General features: G+C 41.6%; 1 protein-coding gene across 1 annotated transcript; it reads left to right on the top strand.

The window, feature by feature from the left end:
• Positions 1–3111: 3111 nt before the first annotated feature.
• Positions 3112–20518, top strand: LOC104951623 (putative uncharacterized protein C1orf196). Its single transcript, XM_010778334.1, has 2 exons — positions 3112–3408; positions 20340–20518. The coding sequence occupies exons 1-2, from the start codon at positions 3333–3335 to the stop codon at positions 20516–20518; spliced, it is 255 nt and encodes an 84-aa protein (XP_010776636.1). The 5' UTR covers positions 3112–3332.
• Positions 20519–21093: the final 575 nt, after the last annotated feature.

The raw sequence follows: 21093 nt of genomic DNA on the forward strand, positions 1-21093 counted from the left end.
CAGCATTTCTGGGCGGATCTCATCCACCCCCGGGGCTTTGCCACTGTGAAGTTGTTTGACGACCTCAGTGACCTCCCCCCGGGAGATTGGTGTTGATCCCCCGTCATACTCCAGCTCTGCCTCTGACATAGAGGGCGGAGTTGTCGGTTCCTCAAAGTATTCCTTCCAACGCCCTAACACTAACACTATTCAAAATGTAGTGAAGTAAAAGTTTAAAGTAGTATTATGTCAAAGTAAGCTACTTGGTAGCCTACCTATATTTTCTAGGCTACTGTTCTTGAGTAAATATTACATTACAACACTGGACATTACTGTATTTTGCGAATCACTTTATTTCTGATTATCAAGATATTGTTTACTGAAAACCTAATGCACCTAAAAATGTTAAATAGTTGGATCAACTACTATTAACTACAAGTTGGGAAAATACCTGTTCTTCATGAAGAGTGACTCAACACCAGGTTAAAGAGCAGGGCTTTTTCTCTCTCTGGTTTTCTCATTGTTCAGCCTGTCTCACTATAGGCTACATCCGGGGTCTCTCACTGATCGGTGAGGTGGGTCAGCAACGGCAACCCCACCCACCAACAGGGGTGTCATGGTTTTCATATTGACTTTTTAATGCAGCAGGTTGAAAAACAATGACAGTCCGGAGGGGTAAGTGGCTCCTGAAGTTAAATGAAACATTAAAACCCAGTTGACGTCTCTAAACATGACGGTTTACAGTCATGCATGCTGCTCTGTATTAAGACACAACAGTGTGTTGAGCTAAATGCTAACAACAGCTAACATGGTGACACGCTGCTGTAATGTTTACAGTGCTAATTTGTTTTCTAATTTGATTACATTAAGTCCCTTATGCCAAAGGATATTTAGCCTCTGTGCAATGTCATTTATAATAGATTATTTTCAATTGTTCTTTTTATCTTATTAATCTGCAGATTGTTATGTCGATATACAGTATATAAAACAATTGTGAAATAAAAAATGTTTCCTTGCTTTGTCCGACCAAAACTCAATAAATGTAAAACAGTCCTTACGTTGAAGAGACTGGATTCTTTGGAGGCATTGTGGTCTGCAAATGATCTTAATTATTCAGACATTTATTGAAAATGGATGCCTCATAATTGTTTCTGTCTATCAATTAATCGATTAATCACCTCGAAAATAAGCGAGTGTTTTTATTTTATTGCAACAAAATATATATTTGAAAAAGGCATCTTGATCATACTTGATCAGTGGCTTTAAATTATAAAGTTATTTGTCTTCTACAGAAAGATAGCCGCCAGTGATGGGAGACAGAGTCGGAGGGAGAGACAGCTGCTGATACATGACAATATACAGCCTCCAAAAAAACCTAATTCCTGCCTCTACTTCCTGTTCAAAGAGAATGTCATTAAAGCTAATGAAGACGGAGAGGAGATTCATTCTGTTGGGCATTCATCTCTCAGACTTGAAAGTGAAGTATCAAGACTTCTCCTTGTTAAAACTGGCTTCAGTTTGACCTTAGCATTCTGCTTTTTCATCATGTTTGTATTCAACGTCATGCTCTTTTTTTTAACTGCTTTGGACATTGTGAAACACATCAATGTCAGTTATTTTTGCTTTTATGCTGTCAATACATAGGGGGTATGGTTTTCCTGTATTGCTGTTATCTTTTCACCTGCAGACCCACCTGCTTAAGTCAGCCAAATACCCGAGCCATCCGCCCAGTCTCCTGCCATTTCCTTTCAAAACAGGAGGATGTGATGCGAGGACGTGAGTGCTGCCGTCGAGTCCCTGATGTGCTCGCCTTGCAGGGCAGTGGTGTGAGAGATGGCTTTATCACAATGGGCTTCCTGACAATGTTTTTTCTTGTTGTTGCTTGGTAGGAAATTGTCTGTTTAACTCAAGTGTATTCACTGCAGAGAGACTAGACAGCAATGGCTTTAGTGTGATACTAATATGTTGGAGTTTTGTCTGTAGAAGAGGTCTCCATGCCAACCGCTGCACAATGGGTACAATATAACTAACTGTGCCTCCAAGGCCTGGGAGGGTATTTTAGGATCTTGTAACATGTGCTCATTTGATCTCATGTCACTGTTAATCCTTTATTACACCTTGGTGTGTCGCTTAGCTGCACCGTGTGGTGTTTTTTTTCACACATGCCAGTATGTCTCTTTTTTTTTTACTGCTTCACTGTGGCTATTAAGGTACATAGCAAAACAAGTAGCAGTTTACAAGAGTTATTTTTCTGTTGAGTATGAGCACATTTTTATTTTATACTCAGCAGTTTTATACAATTCCTTTTCAAGACGAAGCCTCTGGAAACCACCAGCTGTACTACCAGCCCTACTTTCCCCTTTCTATTCAACCTCTCCACTTTCTCATCCTCCTTTTTTTCCCTCAGCACAGGGGGAAGATGAAGCACTCGAGTTTGCTAGAATCTGTTTCCCAGCAGCGGCCCGAGCCTTAAGATGGATCGAGGGGATTTGCATGGGGTGGGGTGGAGAGAGTAAGAGATCTGAGGGAGAACAGGAGAGGCAGAGAGAGATGTTACTGCTGAGGCTCTGCAAATGAGGGCTGAAGAGAGGGAGGAGAGAAAAGGGGACATAGTAACACCTACCAGAAAAGAACAGTCCTGTCCTCCTCCCAGGGCACAAACGCTGCTGTGTACTCACACTCAGAGTGAGGGGGGAGGAGGGACGATTGACTTTTAACTTCCATAGTCACTGTGCTCACCCCTGTCTTCCCCTCTTATTTGCTCTTCCCCTTCAACCCAGCCTGTCTGGAGCCGCAGAGGACTGTCAGCCTGCACAGACAAAGCACAAGATCAGAAACTGTGCCTACAGCCCAGCTGCCTGCTCCACTACATTACTCTCCCTCACACACACACACACACACACACACACACACACACACACACACACACACACACACACACACACACACACACACACACACACACACACACCAAAATGCTCTCACAGGCACACATTCAGAGAACTTTCTGTTGCGCACACACACTTACATGCTGACACGCAGGCAGGCACACCCCCTCCCATTATCTGTGCAGCGAGCAATTCTGCTCATATTGGTGTGAGCAGCGAGGGGCTGTATTTGGCTCACCAGCAGCAGCAGCAGCAGCAGCAGCAGCAGGACGGGTCCAGAGGAAAGCAGTCATCACCAGAGATCACACACCAGCTTCTACAACTGAAGGCAAGCCCCACCCCCCTCTTCTCCCTCTTCTTTTTCCTCCCTCATCCTCTGCTCTTTTTCCGTCTTGATGTGACGCAGTGTTGCTGACCTTCCTTTATCCCCTTCCTCTCTCCTCAGCGTGTGCCAGTGGGACAGCCATGGAGGACACCCTCACCTGCAGCCATGCCACCTTCTCCCAGGTGTTTGGACGCCAGGGACAGCTCATGCACGCCAGTGAGTAGCCGCAATTACACCTCGTGCCTCCTGACAAATCATTCGACTGCTGCGTGTCCCGCATGTCAGCGGAACTGATCTCCACCCTCAGCATTGCCAGTTTAATTTAGCTAAAACTGAGGTGCAACAAACATCTTTTGAAGGTACAAAAAAAGATAAGAGGATCATGGCTTAAATCTCTCTGTGCTGCTGCTGCTGCGACAAAACAGAGTTTATTTGGGGGTAAAACAGAAAAACTGGGTTATTCGTGGGAAGATGTGCATGCTAATGTATAGGGAGACATTATTATTTATTTATATTGTGATTGTTGTTGATGTTTCTGTTGGCTTGGAAGTTGCTGAGAAAAAGGTTGGATACATGAACTTGTGCAGGCAACTATTTTTATTTGAAGGGGGGAGCTACAAAGGCATGTTTTTTCAGATTTTTTTTAGGTTGAACTTGGGGCTGTGGCTAAGCTTGGCTAAGGGTCGCATTGTGATAAAGGGTGCACTTTTTAGGACTTGATGCAGAAAGATAAATCAGAAATGCTGTATTTGTTGTTGTGTTTACAGTTTTAAAGGTTTGTTAGCAAAGAACATCTCATTTACCAATTTCATTGAATTAGAAAGTAGCAAATCCAGATTTCTTTACTGTCATTTTGTATCAACAGTATGACAGATGCTAGCTGAAATGTATTCATAATGCAGGTGCACGGTATTAGCGAGGTTGAGTCTGACAGGCAGAGACACTATCAGAGCTACTCTCAGAGCTCAGACTGATAGCTGAATTATTGAAAACTGAATCTATCATCATAGTCAGAGCCGCAGGAACATTGAACACAACCTTGGAGCGCTGCAAATGAAGCATACTTCCACTGATATCTTATTATGTAATGCACATGGTCAGAATACATATTTCCCTGGGGAGGAAAGAGGGGCAGTGATTGACTTGCTTCCAGAATGAAAGTGTCTGGTGCCTCCTCCCTCATCTGGCCTGGTATCGCTCCTCATAGAGTCGTGCTGTGAGAACTTAGTCAATGCCTTTGATGCCTATATGCACATCTCACACAGTGTTATGATGGCTAATGAAGCGAGCCCAGGGCAGACATCAAAATATAACTGCCTTTAGAATTGCATCCCATACATTGGCTTTGCCACATCGCTTTTATTTCCCTGTGTTTCCCTTCATTACCACCTGCAGAGAGAAGTGTCTGAGTGCAGTTTCAAAGTGTGTGTCATCAAAAATAGCCCAGCCAAGACAGCGCTTTGTGTTGCTAATAATGGAAACACGTCAGTCATATCCTGGAAGCTGCATTCTCCTTTCACACGTGCTTCTTAATAATCAGTGGTGCAGGATTTCATTTTTTGGGATTTATTATTAACATTTGATACGTAGAGGTATTTAAGAGGATGAACAAGAGTATCCTGCGCTGTGGATTTGTTGTTGTCTTTGCTGATGTTCCTTTCCTCCTCTTTGCACCCTTTTTATTAATAATGCAGTTAGTTTGAATGTTCATGTTGGCTTAATACAGTGTTGATAAGGACACATTACTGTTAAAGGGTTGCACGCCCCTAATGGATATTGTGCTTTATACAAGTGAAACCCTGGAAACATCTTTGCTAACTGAGTGCTTTTGGAGTGCTGCTGATCTGTATTTGATGTTTTATATCGCGAACAGGGAGGGCCATCCAGGCAGAATTTATGTGTTACATAATTTGTATTCAGACGCTGGAAAGTCAAACGTATTAGTCGTGATTTTCAAATATAATACTGCCCTTGTATTAATCTAAAAGCATGCCGTGCAGGGCTTTATGTATGGTCAGTTTATCTAGAGGGCATCACTGTATACAAGAGAGGTAAAACAAGAGGAGGGTGTGGCAGGGTTGAAGATGCTTATCAAATCACATCATGGCTGACTAGCTGAGTCTGTCTAGCCTTTCAAATACAATTCTGAAATACCTCTGTACACAGGAGAATAAATAGATGATATACTTAAGATCAACTACACTTAGGTGCCACTTTATTAGGTAAACTTAGCTAACACTAATGCAGAACAAAACAACACTGCTGAAATCCGCCCTACATAAACGTTATATTGTTTGGTTTTGTTCTGTATCATTTTGAAAGGGTGCAGTTTGTGTTGCTGTCGATCTGTAAGTCATTACACAGACAGGTCTTTCTATAATTTTGTTATATGTATCATTCTTTGCATTTAACAGCACCAGCAACTGCATCTTTTAAAAGATCTTAGTATTCAGTTTTTTACGGTAAAAAATGTGTTTGTTCATTTGTTTTTCGGACCCTCAGAACTTATCATGCATCCCGTATGTTGGGGTTTACAACTGGTATATTATATTAACTATTTAGTGATGAAGTAAAACGTAAATCTAAATAATATAAAGTGCTGCCGAGCCTCCTAGATTGAGTTTCCTCTTAAAACAAAATAACTTATTTGTAAAATATTCATACAGTATCTGTTTTCACTCAGCTCACTGTGTCAATTTCTTCTTTTATGAAAGGCCACATGAACGTGTGATGTGATGTGTACACAATATCTGCCTCATGCAAATTCTGTTTGATTGGGCCACATCGAACGGCTTGGCTGTCAGAATGCATGCACAAGCAAGAGGAGCAAATCTAACAGATATGCAAATCACAGTTCCAGTTAGGCTGCTGTTGTGTTTTGATGTATTTATCTGAGATTGTATTCGAAGTGAGTGACGTTGTTTTGCAAAAAAAAAAGGAGAAATCTTTATGAGAATATGTTTTGATGAAAACAAAAAGCTTTTTGTAAACAAACACTGCAGCATCTTGAAATGATAGATGTGTTCTATGATTTGCAGACATTTAGAGATAAAACATTATTTTCCCGCTGTGCAGAGCCATATAAGTGCTAAGACTAATTCTTACATGGACACATATATTAAGCAAATCTAAAGCAAGAGAGTCCTTTGGTCCAAACAGCCTTTTTTTCCTTAGTGGATCTTTGCCTCTTCTATAATTTTTCCCCGGGCGAATGGCAAGTAAAGCTGCTGTTTCTGAGAACTCCATGCATTATTAACTACATCTTGACTTTCTTTTTGTCTCCTCTTCATCCCTGGTAGAATTCCCTCCTCTTTATCTTTGCTTTTAGTTTTACTAACATTTTGTCCTACTTCTTGCCCCTAAACCAACTGCAGCATAAAAAATGTTTATACTGGCTAGAAGCTCCATGAAAAAAAGCTTAATTTGCACTGCGTTTGCACAAATCTCTGCATGCTCAGACTGGGCTCCTTCTTGCCCGGATGACCATATCCTGTCTCAGTCACCTTTCTGCTCCACTGAACCAAAGTGATGTGAGGATCGGGTGCAGTGTGAGCTGGTCCGCAGGGAGGTCTACAGAGGCTTAAACTCTGAATATCTCCATTCTCCCTCTCGTGTCGAGCCATCTTGGTGTCTCTGCTCAGGGAGGCCAAGGTGTTGGCTTTCGGCCAATGTGCTTGTCACTATTAGACTCCCTAGCTGCCGGCTATCAAACCTAATAGTATTTGATTCGGAGGGAGTAAGGCTCTTTAAAGGGCTTCTTTAATTGAGTCATTTTTTCAGTGCAAGTGTCTACTGAATCTAATCTAATAAGAGCTAACATCATTTTGGCCAAATGTATTAAACTTCCACTCTTGGTAGAAGCCCAATAAAATACATCAAAAAAAGAAAAAGACATGCGACCGATGCTCAATTGGCCCAGTCAATGCCTCAATGGTTTATGTATGCTTACTTTCATTATTGATCCCTGTCTCTGGGTATCTCCAGCAGCACTGAAAATCACTTCCTCTAATCTCCATATTGCATTAAAGATCCCCAGTAAAGCTGAGAGTGGCAGACCCTGTCGGTCGTCAGTCAGCTCCCCCCGACTCGCTACGACAGTTTCGGGTCAGTCAAACTGATTCTGTAAGTCTACAAAAGCTGCTGTGAGTATCCGTTAAAGTTATATTCCATGTTTCTTAAATACATGTAGGAGCTGTTTGATGTGTAGCAGCGTGCTACATTTGATTGAGTTTTAATAATATTTATTTAGTTGCAAACGCCCCTCTAGTTCTTAATGGCAGGGGATCATATGTATCTTCATTAGCATACTTTCCCTCGGGGTGATCAATAAACCGATGGGAGTAAGCTGACTGCATTAGTTTGGTGTTTTCTCTCAGACTCCACGTGCTTGATCTTCCTCTTGACTGACACAAGTCTCCTCACTGACAGTAGAAAGTGTATTGCGTTGAGCTTCATGAACTCCTGAGCTGTTACTCACAGCGTGACAAGAAGACAGGTACTTGGCTAGAGGAATATGATGCAACATGTGCTGCATGATGGAGCTCCTAACAGACTCTGACTGGGTTTTATGGCGTGGAAAATCCAACACATTGGGAAGGGAAGCAACCCTCAGGAACGGACTGCTACCACTTCCTTCCTTTCTTTCTTTCTTTCTTTCTGATGCATGTCTTATATACTTTCATTAATAATTGTTTTCAACCGTCAGAAATAATAAGCACACATGAAGGGAGGGTGGTTTAAATTGTATAGTGTATTAATCATAGTGTTCCCTCCCCATTCATTTATATCTGTGAACCATGAAAGTGAACACTAGGTTCAGAAAACAAGGTGAAGATGGTCAACCTTTTATTATCAAAGGGGACTTTTAGAACGAAGTTACAAAAAGATAATTGGCGAGAAAGACAAGGCAAGGTCCAATAAATGTCTGTGCTGGAGCTTAAGTGCATTACTGTTTTGGTCAAATACTGCATACTGTATTAATGTATGTAACATTTCTGAACAGGGGGCACAACATAATGCTTCACTTGCTTTTACAAAACTTATTTCAACCTGACGAATACTATATCCCTGAGTGTTTCACAAAAGGCAATTTGTTGCTGCAGCAGTCCCCCAAACTCAAAGTGCTTTATTGTGTCTCCCGGATTTATTGAAGGCGAAGTGCTTTGCTATTTCTGAGGCATTTCATACATTGCTGCATTGTTTCAAAGGATTCTAGTAATTCCCACACTTTGAACTGTTGTGCCTCCTCTTCCTCTTAATCTCCCGCTCTTTCTTTCTCCATCTCTCTCTGACACACACACTCATACAAAAGTGAGGTTATTGCACAATTTGAAGTGGATAAGCTGAACACTGTGCGCTCAGCGAACACATCTCCCGGATTTAATAGTCACTCATCTCCACCACTTTTTAAAGCGGCTAAATTTGTCACTGCTCGATCTGCTGGGTATAGTCCTGAGCTGCAGGAGATTTTTAAAGGTATAAACGACATCATCTTTTACAGTCTGGCTAATCCTGCTCATCTTGGCGTCGCTATGCTTACAAGTGTGTATCCCTGGGGGTTTGTGTAATGTTGTGTGTGAATGAAGTAAGTGTGGTGTAAGTTTAAGTACCAGTGTAAAAACACACTTTCTTTTTCAATCAGCTGCAGGATGGAAAGACAACACACAGTTTGCCCTGATGAAAGATGTTCTTAATGAATTCAAAGAGCCCACGTCCCCCGCCGTGTTTCCTGCGTCATTGAACCCTCTGCCTGAGTGTCTGCTGACTCGGCAAATCTGCCTCACCGTGCCCAGTACTGCTGGCCTCTATTTGTCTCTCTGCCTGCCACAAACCCCTTAGTTACACAGCTCAGCCCTCTGCAGACACATGCTGAGCTGTTTCCCAATCACCAGTGTTAATCTGCTACAATACACCACTGAGTAGACAGAGAGAGGAGGGGAAGGAGGAGAGGGAGGCTAGGACAAGATAACCGTCAACACACAAATTGAAGAGAACTAACAATTGTATAAAATACATTTTATAGTCTTATCTGCAAAACAGTTTTCTTATTGCAGCTAACATAGGTTACCTGAGCGGAAAAATGTAAGCTTTGTTATACTGCTGCTCAGTGTGATTGTAAATAATATCCTTTATTCCTCAGACATCCCACTTCCCATCCCTCACTGCACTACACACTGTGATGCAGAAAGCAATCCTGAGGAGAATCTGCTGTGCTTTGAGTCTGTATACATTTGCATTAGTAGTTAGTGTGGGCGCTCCTGTGGTGATGAAATATAGCCTATTCTCCCGGGTGCTTCTCCTTAACATGCAGGGCACGCCGTGCACGGATGGGAGTGACAGTGCACACTGTGTGCACGTCAATGTTACATTGAGAGAATGAGAGTTGGATTGACTGCCTGCGTATGACCAGAAAATACTAACAACAATGGAAGCATTTATTTTCACTTAATTTCCATTAGCAATAGGAAAGAAGAAAAAGGTTCCTGAAAGGTTTTCTATTTGTTATAGCTGAAAAGGAGCTTGACGCGTTTGCTATCTAAAAGTTCAATGTTGTTTTGACAGTGTCAAAGCTAATGAGCAAAGCAACGTTTGAACCTACGCTCTATAAATCTGATGCTTGCAAGTTGAGAAGCTTGACTGTACGTGCTACCAATTTATACCATAAAGGAAAGCATATACTTAATGCCAAGAATCTCTTAAGATTTGTACAGAGTGTGCATGTCAGAGAGGAGCTGAATCGAATTCAAGTTGATGCATCACAAAGGCATCAAATCAAGCCGGGCTTGTGATAAACGGCTCTTCATAAGAAAAGGCTCATTGTGAAACACACTGAAGAGAGTCCATCATTCTGCAGGATTGAATTTACAAGAACATTTTGAAATTCCTTTCCCACTCCCCACGTTATCATTTGCTGAAGTGTTTTTGCACTATGAGCCAGTTAGTTGATGGTTAAATCTGCTAACTGTTACATATTAAAGATATTCAAAATACCAGAAAACAGGGAAATAGTGTGCTTCCCCCGACCGACGGTCCAAAACCCAAAGGTATTCAGATACGAGAAATGAATGCATCCTAAAATAGCTGACCTTTATAGCACAACTTGCTCCATGGATTTAGTTAATGCAAGGAAAAAATCCTTTCTCATTCATGTCTCGTGGTAAGTTGGCTGCCCTTGTGTGCGAGTAGTACCAAGCATGTGGACAGAGCTGAGATCAGAGTTAACATCAGAGAGACAGAGGCCCCCTTCCTACTTCACAACCACATCCTACATGCAATGATGTCAGGTGGTTTTTGCATCACAGCTCTGAGCTGTCCTCCGCTGACGTGAACCAGGAGAGACACGCTCGCCATCATTAAACAGCTCCACTCTCTCCTCTCTGGAAAAAAGCTCACGAAATATAGAGGCAACAGTTTTCTCCACACGGTAATGTCTCACTTGCTAATATGTTGAGTTGATGCGCCTTTGAACTCGCACAGTTTGTTTACCTGCACAGAAATGAATGAAAGATAACGGTAATACCCGCAGCCTGAACTCAGTGTGGCTCATCTACTATCAGAAACTTGCTCCGAATATGAATTTTGAGCATCAAAGTGGTTGATAATAATAATGGATTCAGAGCTGTCGCCCCATATTAGAGCAGATTTAAAGTTCAGCTGTTTAATCCCCATCTGTCTCATTTGAAGTCTGTGAGTTCTGTGTTACCTGGCGTCGTGCTCCGGTACAAAGGTACGCTGCAGCTCTGACCCACTTTCATCCTTCCTGAAAGACAGGTTCACACACTTGCTCACAAACAGTCCTAATTGGCTGCAACCTTGTCACCAGTGTCGCTTGTTGCCCCGGCTCTCGAAAGGCACTTCAGCGAGCAGCCTCCGGATTTTGAAATGTCATGTTTGAGCTCACACAGGTCTGCTCTAACAAGCTGTGTTTACCTCGGCTCAGTGAGGAGAGGAGAGGACCCTCATTTCTCCTCCTTATCTCAGCTGATGCAGTGACATTTCTTCTCTGCTGTCTGTCAGTGGCATCTTCAAAGTTTCTCCTGAAGCTCGTTTCCATGCGTTGTGGTTGCTGCTGGCAGCCATAGTATTAATGATGCACCTTTGCCTTCCTGGGTCCAGTTGTATATTTCATATTCCAGCTAAATGTAGATACTGTGACATTGTGTTGGCTTTTTGCAGCAAAGCTAGAACAGAATTAAGCAAGCTGCTGGTGATTCAGAGTGAGAGTTATTGTATGAGAGGAGAAGGCTTCAGTTTCTCTCCAACAATAGATTTGAATGAAAAGAATGCAAATGCTCACGGCTGCCTTTCCCTGCTGCTGTCACTAATGCTAAATATCTCCACCTACACTTATTGCCCATTGAGACTTGTTTTACGCCTGTTCTTATCAAAGTCATTTTAGGTAAACAATGTAACAAACTGATGAAGGAGTAGATGAGGCAGTTTGCGTTAAAATTATTGCACATAACCTGAGACGACCTAATTGTGGATTTTTTTTTTCTCATACATTGATACATTTGTTTAAGGATTACTATCATTCCTTCGCTCAAAGAACTGCTACTGTTCAATAATGGTATCAAGCAGTTGTAAAATCCTATAATTGATAATAACATGAATTCACCTTTAACCCTGGCAATCCATCTTAATTATTCAAACAGTTTCCTGACTCCTGACCTTTTTGTAAAAGCTGACAATTAGTTGCTCTTTTTGTTTCAATTACACAAACCATTACACCTGATGCAGAGATACAGAGTAACTCCTTATATCTGTGAATGAATTACCTGCGTGGGTGGAAGAATCTCCGTGAGAGCCACAATCCTCTCGGAGTGGTTTCATTAGGTGTTGAAGAGGAGGCCTGAGGCAGATTATCAAAGGGCCATCGGAGGCTTTTATGTTCAGCCGATGGATCATCGACCCTCCTGAGATTTGTTTTTCTAAAGTCTTTGAGTCAAAGGAAGAAAGGGAAACCTAGATCGCTCTGTACTGATCTCTTGTACTTCTCACTAGGTGGCACACTGATCAAAGTTATAAGAAATCAGAGGCGGGCACGTAAACCCTCGTTTTCTCTGGACTGTTAAAAACCAACATTTTAATTGCGTATAACAAACCGGTTTTGGGGAGATCAGAATGTACTTTTTTTGTCAATTTATTGAACATGTCAGAAACAAAACATACAACAATAATAATAATATATATATTTTTTTTACTTATAATAATAATTTTAACAAAGTACAAAAAAAAAACAATTCTCAAATAGTCTCTGTCATGTTCAACAGGGGCAAGAAGAAGCTTAAAAAAACGCTTCTGGTCCTACCCCCTCTATCGTACATTTTTCTTGAAAATACAATATTAGGTTATCGTCATCAGCGTCAACCTGACTCAGTGAAGGCAGTGGCAGATGTCACAAAAGGGTATTTAGCCATCTTTGTCAACCCTTCACTGTTAGCTGTGTGAGCCCCAGTCTGTGAGACGTCTGGTCTGAGAGAGGTTCATGTTCGTTTCATGCGGTTGCAGCATGAATCAAAGCTGCCAGGTGGTGGCAATGTTGCTGTGGGCAAAATGAAATCCCTCCTGCAGTTTCTGTCTCCACACTGGAGCTCCATGCTCTGATGCAGAGCGGGTTGACAGAGTGAGATGCAGCTCTCTACATCACAATGTGTCTTAAAGGGATTTACCTCAGATGACTGTTTCTTGAACAGGTAAAAGAGAAATGTATATCAAGGTTTAAGGATAATGTGGCAGGCTGTTGAAAACTTGAGAGAAGTTTTTGATCTCTTAGTCAGAAGCTGAAATCAACAGAAATGCAAACCTTTGTATAATCTAAAGCTACGGAGAAGCTTTCTTAAGGCTAAATACAAATAACCCTCACTTTGTCGTCTCAGTTTTGGCTTAGAGACTTTGAAGTTTGAACAAAAAGCCTTCATTACAAACTGCAGTTAAAAGGATTTAAAAAGGTAGCAGATGGCAGGGCAGTGAGGTCCAGTGAATGATGTTTTAGTTACATTATAGGAAATGTAGTCAGTGTCCGGCCTAATGACTGCTCATGTGGCTCAATGGGAACATAAACTCTGCAGTGAGGTTTAACAATCCTCTATGAGATATTCAGAATAACATATGGGCGTCATTTAATGTGTCAAAATACTTTTCGCTACCACATTCAAGAGAGGAGATTTGTATCATATCATCTTCATCATCTTGCTCTTCGTCTGTTTGTGTTTATTGTCAACAAGCTACTGTCTGTAATATTAGCAAGCTACAGATTATCCTATGGTGGTTTAAAACGACTTTCAATAATCAAACGTTTTCCCTTGTTTTGTTTGAATTATTATTAGTATGATTTAGCATTTTTAATCTTGAAAATACATGTATGTGTGTTATTTGTTGACAGACGAGACAGGAAGGTTAGTTTGAGATAGATTTGGCTGACAAAATCAGTTTTGGGATGTATGAACAAAGTAAGGAAGGTTTCATCGCTCTCTTTTTATTTTGAATTTGAAGCTGCAGTGCAGAGGATCTGCGGGGCGAGCAGAAACGTTCCTGCCTTGTAGTCCGCTGTCAACATCCTTACTTTCTTACCTTTAACATCTTTCACTTGTTCATAAACTGAATAGTAGAAATGAAAAATAAATAACCTGTTTGAGGGCAAATTAGGTAATTATTTTAAGCAGCTGTCTCATTAGCATGAAAAGTCAATTCACTCTTCCATAGAAACCAGGATCAATTACTTCATAGTTGAAAAGATGTCTCTATTGAAATGCTATTGGCTGTTGAAACTTACAGTAAACATATATTTACGTGTTGACACCGGTTATTGAAAAACTATACAATACAAATGTTTTTCAAGCATTATTTTATTTGCAGATAAGATAAGGTACTCCTTTTGTACTGGCTATTTTCCTAAACAACATCTGGATGTGGGTGTCATATTCACAGAACCATGGCTTATATCTCTTTACAACACATAGTATACATGAATAGAGGTAACTTCTGATAAGGAATCATGTATGTAAGATGTGTACAAACATTGTTGGTCCCCTTGGGATGAATCCTAATGACTCTAGAGATCTTTTAAATGTTCTTCTTGTGCCAGTATGGGATATCATTTATGGTTTAATTGGCAATATCACAACAGCTATTGAATAGATTAGGATGAAATTTGGTGTGGACATTGATGTGCTGCGTTCCAAATCTCAGACATCTTTTCATAATGCAGCTGCCCTTAGAAAGAATGTAAATCTACTGTCGCATGCATTGTGCAATCAATTGAGACATACTACTTTGTCATAACATTGCACCTTGAACTTTGACCCTCTTGCTCTGCTCATAAATCTGCTGTGGATGAGGTTGTGGGTCAGAATAGTCGCAAAAGGTTGCAGTAAGATATCCTGATATTTTTGGCATACTGCATTTGACTATATATTTACCATTTATTGGGACACACTTGATCATTTATCTGGAACACTAAACACTCTGGTAGTGTGGGCTTTTGAACACAACAATCTTAAACATTACAGCTGCAAGACATGTGCATATTATCACTGATATTAGCATGTTACCTAACATTATGTGCACACTTCTTCCCTTCAGCCTCAAAACAGCTTTTAGCTTATTGACTTAGCAGCTGTACTATTGGCAACACAAATGCAACCAAAAGCCTATTGTACTTAAATCTGTATTCCGCTTGCTTACATGCACTACAACCGGCTTCAAAATATTCACAATAGGCGTGTGAGGTATTACTCCAAGGACCTGCCAGGATTGAGTTGGGGTTGGAAGTGTCTGGATGAAGAGCTTATCCGACCAGATACAGTTGAGCATCTCAACAAGCCGAAACATGCCTATTGCGTTGTGTTGACTGTGGAAATGAGAAATAAATGGTTCCTCGAGAGATCCTCTCACTCGCAGGGGACCGAGGAGAGACGACTGGCAGTCTGCCTCAGATCCTGCCTGTCTGATTGTTTTGGGCAGATTCTGTGATTTCTCAAATTCTCAGTCTGGGGGAACACGAAGACACAAACAAACCCAGAGCCGTGTCGTTTGTTTTTTCACGGGGGGGTCAATCTCTTTAAAGCCACTGTCACAATTATGCACTCCCATGTTCACATATTCCCAGATTTGCCAATAAAGGTATAAGCTCTTCGCACACACGCGCTTCCATCTGCTTTGCATCGGAAATGAGTGGACACCAGCCAGAGGGATACAATTAAATACATTTTGAGGAAGTGTGGAAGCGTGACATTGGAGTGAAATGTGTAGTATGCCGGAGATAAAGATAGAAAAAGGTTTGTGGAACATGCTGTAACACGCTTGTAATGCACAGGATAGAGTGGTATTGCTTTTGGGAAAAAGTGTCCAATTTCTCCGGGGAATTGCGTCGTGAGAAGCATCAGCGGGTGCTGAGCCCTGCTGCAGATACTGGAGCGGAACAATGAGGCAAACAGCTAAATTACAGGCCTATGTTGATGCTGTCAGACACGCAGAGAGATTCACTTATTTTTATGCAAAGCGAACGTTGCTAAGCTATAATTGATCCGTCCAAATCTCAGCATTTGAACAAACTTTGTTTACAGCGGCATGTTTTCAAAAGCCTCAAAAGAAACGTTCCCTGTGGAGTTACAGCCCTGGTTTAGGTTCACTGCAGACTTTTGTCCTTCAACAAGATTGTGTTGTTTATTTATCTGCCATCATTGTAATTGAAATGTAGCCTCACTCTCTTTCTTTTGGGATTGCCTCAGATTCTCACAGATTTCCTCACCCTTTTATCCCACTCTGGGTCTTTCGGGCCCAAAGTGTGAAGTTCTTGGAGCTTCCTGAAATTGAATTGGCAGAAGATTTCTGGCTGCTGTGACTCTTCGGCTGTAACAGTCGGTCCCCAAAGCGTGGCAGAAGCAAAAGAGTCTTTTTAATATGTTTTCTCATCACACTTCCTGGTGGGACAGCTGACTGAGCTCATTTGAATATATGTGACTCTATTCCACTGCATCTGAATATAAACATAAGCCCTCCCTTGTTCATATTTTGAACGATTTCGCAAATTAAAAACAATCATATACAGAAACTGGAACTGATATTTTTCCCCAAGGAGGGATTGCATTTAGAGTGAGCTGATTTTTCTTTTTTTTATATGCACATTATATTCTCCTTTCACAAGTACTGTGGAGTCTGACAAAACCCCAACATGCCTCATTAGAGTTCATTGTTGATGTTGTTTTGCTCCTGCGGGTGAAGATTGTAATGAGCTGTCCACATCTCCCAGTCAGCACTGGGCCACCTGTGTGTGGGAGGCCGCTTCACACAAACACAATATCCCTCTGATTTAAAGTATTGTACATTTTACATAAAAGATAAAGAAGAAATCTGATGATGAAGTATTTTTATTCATCAGGAAATAATTAAAATCATGAAACATTGTGGGAAATCAATGAAAGACTCAGTGAGAGAGACATTTTAGGCAATCATACAAAATACAGTATAACATTGCTTCATATGTCCTGTAGAGAATGAATGCATGGAAGATTGCCATCAATCAACCAAAATGAACCTGGACTCCAGAGTGTTAAAGGGAATAGTTATCTCTCAGTTCACATAAGGTCAGCTTCGACCGGCCATTTTGAATACTATACACCAGGGGTCGGCAACCTTTTTGATATGAAGTGCCATTTAAAAAAAAAAATTGATCAGCGTGTCAACGATCGAGAATTATCAACGGGGGGGGGGAGCCTCGCTGAGGGGAAGCATTGTGTGGACCTGTCAGCGCAACTTACATGATGCCGAATTTAACACATTTAAATAATTGGTTTAAACGGCATAATAATAAGGACGTTCGTCCGTTCTGTGATTTTCCAGAGCACACATGTTATGATATTAGGGTCATGCAGAGTGAGATGAGATCGCTGTCCCTTTAAGAGAGAGAGAGAGGGGTGTGGCTTGTGCATGTGTGTTTGTGGATGGTAGAGCGACAGTGAGGGAACGTGTGTATGTTTCTGGAAGTGAAACGAGGAAGCAGAAAAACAGAGGTCTGTGATGTATTTTGTGAAACAGAAGAACAGCTAAATAAATGCAACGGCCTCCCAAGAAGAGCTCGGAGCTCTTCTTGGGAGGCCGTTGCATTTATTTAGCTGTTCTTCTGTTTCACAAAATACATCACAGACCTCTGTTTTTCTGCTTCCTCGTTTCACTTCCANATCGTTTCCCCACGGAGGAAAGCACTTCACTAATTGCAGTACCCAAAAGGAGCTGTACAAATGCCGCAGTTTTTGCGTGGCTGTGTCTTTAGTTGAAAGCCCAGTGGCGATCTGCTCATCTCTCATTGAAATAATATGCTACACAGGGGCATTACATTACATTACATTGCATTTAGCTGACGCTTTTATCCAAAGCGACTTACAATAAGTGCANTTCACTCCGCTGGGGTACTGCTCTCATGTCAAGAAGCATCAGATCAGTGCATGCTCTGCATCGTCCAATCAGTGAGCGATACACAGTAAGGGGGCGGGGCGAGTGTCTGAGGATTTCATCGGAGGATGGTCTGGTGGTTCCTCGATTATAGCTCCTCCATTATCGCTCCTCCATTATCGCTCCTCCGACAAAAATAAGGCCATTGGGACGCTACTCAAGATGGCGCAGACAAATCAACTTCCGGTGAGACCGAGACCGAGGAGCAAGGAAATGAAAAATAAGAGAAGTGAGAAAGGCCCTATGTTTCTGGAAGTGAAACGAGGCAGCAGAAAAACAGAGGTCTCTGATTTATTTTGTGAAACAGAAGAACAGCTAAATAAATGCAACAGCCTCCCAAGAAGAGCTCGCCTCTCTCCAGTCATTTAAGCTAAAGTGGGTTATTGAACCTGAAGCTTGTTGCTTCTGCCCTCCTCGACTACGGTCTGGGAGCCGACAGGGAAGTTCAACACACAGATGGCCAGTCCGCCCCTTTTGTAGCATATTATTTCGATGAGAGATGAGCAGATCGCCACTGGGCTTTCAACTAAATACACAGCCACGCAAAAACTGCGGCATTTGTACAGCTCCTTTTGGGGACTGCAATTAGTGAAGCGCCTCCGTGGTGAAACGATCAGCACTGCACCGCGGAGAAAAGCGGCAGAAAGTCACCTGGAGTTAAAAGAGAGCAGGGCTGCGTTGCGTGCATGGCTTCCTTCTGCAGGTAACGGGGAGACGCGCTCTGGCGGCTGTCTCGTTCAGGATCCGAAAATACAATTTAAATATTTTGCACACTTATTCCACTTATTCCTAGTGTGCCACTGGTTACGGTGCCGCGTGCCAGCCAGCATTGGCTATAGCGTGCCAGCACTGCTATACACTGTATGTGATCAGCGATGTGAAAACTTAGTTTGATGTTTCCTCACTTACATATTCTCAGCAGAGAATCATCTCAACGCTGACGCCTCATCTGGTTTGCTCTGCCAGAAGAATATTAATAAACGTGAAAATGGTAGTGTTAAATATGTGCAGATGTATTCTCATGGCATCAGTCATGTCAGCAGCCTGAAGATTGAGTATTGGTTGTAATGTCACGAGTGAGAAGCAATCTGTTTTTGTAAAGGGTTCAACAAACTAAGCAACAAGTTGTCTCTTTGGTGCTTTATTTCTTTGGAGATGAAGCTGTTGAATTTTGATTGTGGTGTACTGTATGTTGACACATTCAGGGCAGTCAAAGTATATTTTTTTATCATAGAAACCCACTCACGATCTCCATGATGTATCACAGTGTGTGACAGAATGCATTCAGTACAAATTGAAAGTGGAGCAGACATGAGAGGAGGTGTGTCTGTTCTCACAGTTTGACAGCATGTCATATCCAGCAGCTGCAACGTGCCATTACCTGTGTTTGGCCGTCTTTGGGAGCAGAGAGGTACACCTTGTAAATGTTGAATGCGAAATTACAATCCAATCGGCGTCCTTCCGTTTTATAACATTTTATTCCCCCCCCTCGACACACCCTGCCTTGATTTGATGTATGCCGCGCTGCCTGCGGGGCCCAGTCTGCTCGTAAACATGCCTCTCTCTGCATGCTGCTGCAGTTCAAGAGAGGCGCTGAAAGGTGTTGCCATAAATCTTTGATCATTCTGTTGAAAAGCCGACCTTGAATGATGTCAGTGAGTCACATCGCCTCGGTCTCTCCGTCACTCTCGCCTCAAATTGACCTCTTAGCCTCTTAGTGTCTGTTTGTGAGAGAGAAACAGAGTGATGCTTGACTTGTAGCAAATGTCCTCTTGCAAACACGCTCTCCCTGTGGTGACTTATGTTGGTACTTTCGGTCTACTGAAACAACAATAATACTGAGAACACAAACCTGCCAAATATTTGCTGATTTTTGTTTCACAATAAAGAGGATTTGATGCTTTCATTTCCTGATTTATACCATCAACAACTGAAGCAATATATATAATCTACCTGCATGTAACTACTTCTCGTCACACCTATCTTTAAGCAAGCTACTTCTGCAGTAGTGATCATGCTCTCAGGGAGTTAACAATGCACAAATGGAGGCTTTTTTCAATCAATAAATCACTTATCAATTGTGGATCTAAAATATGTATTATAAACATCTCTGTTGGGCTATGTGTTGAGTTATTATAACTGTATCAGACAGCTGCTTGTTTTTAATTGAAAAGAAAATCCAGTAAATAATTGTGCATCTAAATAACTGACAGCTGCAGCATTAGCAGTGACTCTCTTATGTATGTTCGTTGCTCTATTTGTTAATACGTCTCATACAAAATATCCCCCACGATGGCTTGTTTTCATTTTTTGTTCTTGTTCACCAACAGGCTGTGACCAAAGAGACTTCTGAGCTCCTCATTGTGTCGCTGTAGCCTCTGAACAAACCCAACACAATAGACCTTAGCACTGGGACTCTCTCCATACCGAAATGGATTATATAATGAATTAGTCCGAGTTACTGTGTCTTGGTAATGGATTGAAGCTAATGATGCCCAATGTCCAAAAGAGGGATTATTCTAAAGAGGAGAACAATGAAGGCTGCTCCACTGAGGCCGCTAGAGAGAGATGAAGCAAGCTTTGGAGCTCCTCGGCCCACATGGCATTAGAGGAAAGAATAGATTGACTGCCATTAATACTGTGTTCCTGTGTCTTAGCATTTGTGGTTTTAAAACTGTCCTTCTCCTCCATTGCAGCGGTGCAGTCTCTCAACAGCCTGAACGACCAGATTGCTCAGTTCATGGTGACCAGACCCTGCAGCCTGGCTCATGAGGACGAGTCCTTCATGCCGGGAGAGAGGGACACCTTGAGGAAGCCCATGACTCTGATGAGACACCTGCTAATGGACGCTCAGGTACAGCCTCTGCCCTCTTAATTTGAGATGTACCGACACGGTTGAATACACAGCATGTTGATCCCTGAATTACAATGAAACGTTTGCGATAAACACAATCACTTCAACACTGGGAATCGAATACTTATTATCCACAGCTAAATGCAAATACATTTTTATCTTTTATATATATATAATGCACATTTCTGGATTTTCTTTTTGATATTCTTACTCTCACTGCTAAAATAAACCTACCATTAAAATTAACTTTTTTCACCGAGGGGGCTGGGCCACTCACTAGAGGTACACTGCCTCATAAGTTCAGTTATAAGTTAGCAACATCAAATGTAGGTAAATGATGCTTGTGAGTGTTGGCAGCTCATCCCTTAAAACAGAAGCCTCAGATTGATTATAATAAGGAGAAATAGGAAGGGGGTATTTCAAGCTTGTTATGTAAATAAGTCATTGGGCTTTTTTCTTATCAACTAAGATATGTTAGAAAATGTTTCCAACTTGAATTGACTGAATTGATTTGAAAAGTGGTCTCATTAACAAATGAATACTACTTTGTAATATATGTTTACATTTATATTTAGGAAGCACAAGTTTCATTTGTG

This window comes from Notothenia coriiceps, unplaced genomic scaffold (genome assembly GCF_000735185.1).
Source record: "Notothenia coriiceps isolate Sejong01 unplaced genomic scaffold, NC01 NC01_scaffold00019000, whole genome shotgun sequence".
Classification (NCBI taxonomy): Eukaryota; Metazoa; Chordata; class Actinopteri; order Perciformes; family Nototheniidae; genus Notothenia; species Notothenia coriiceps.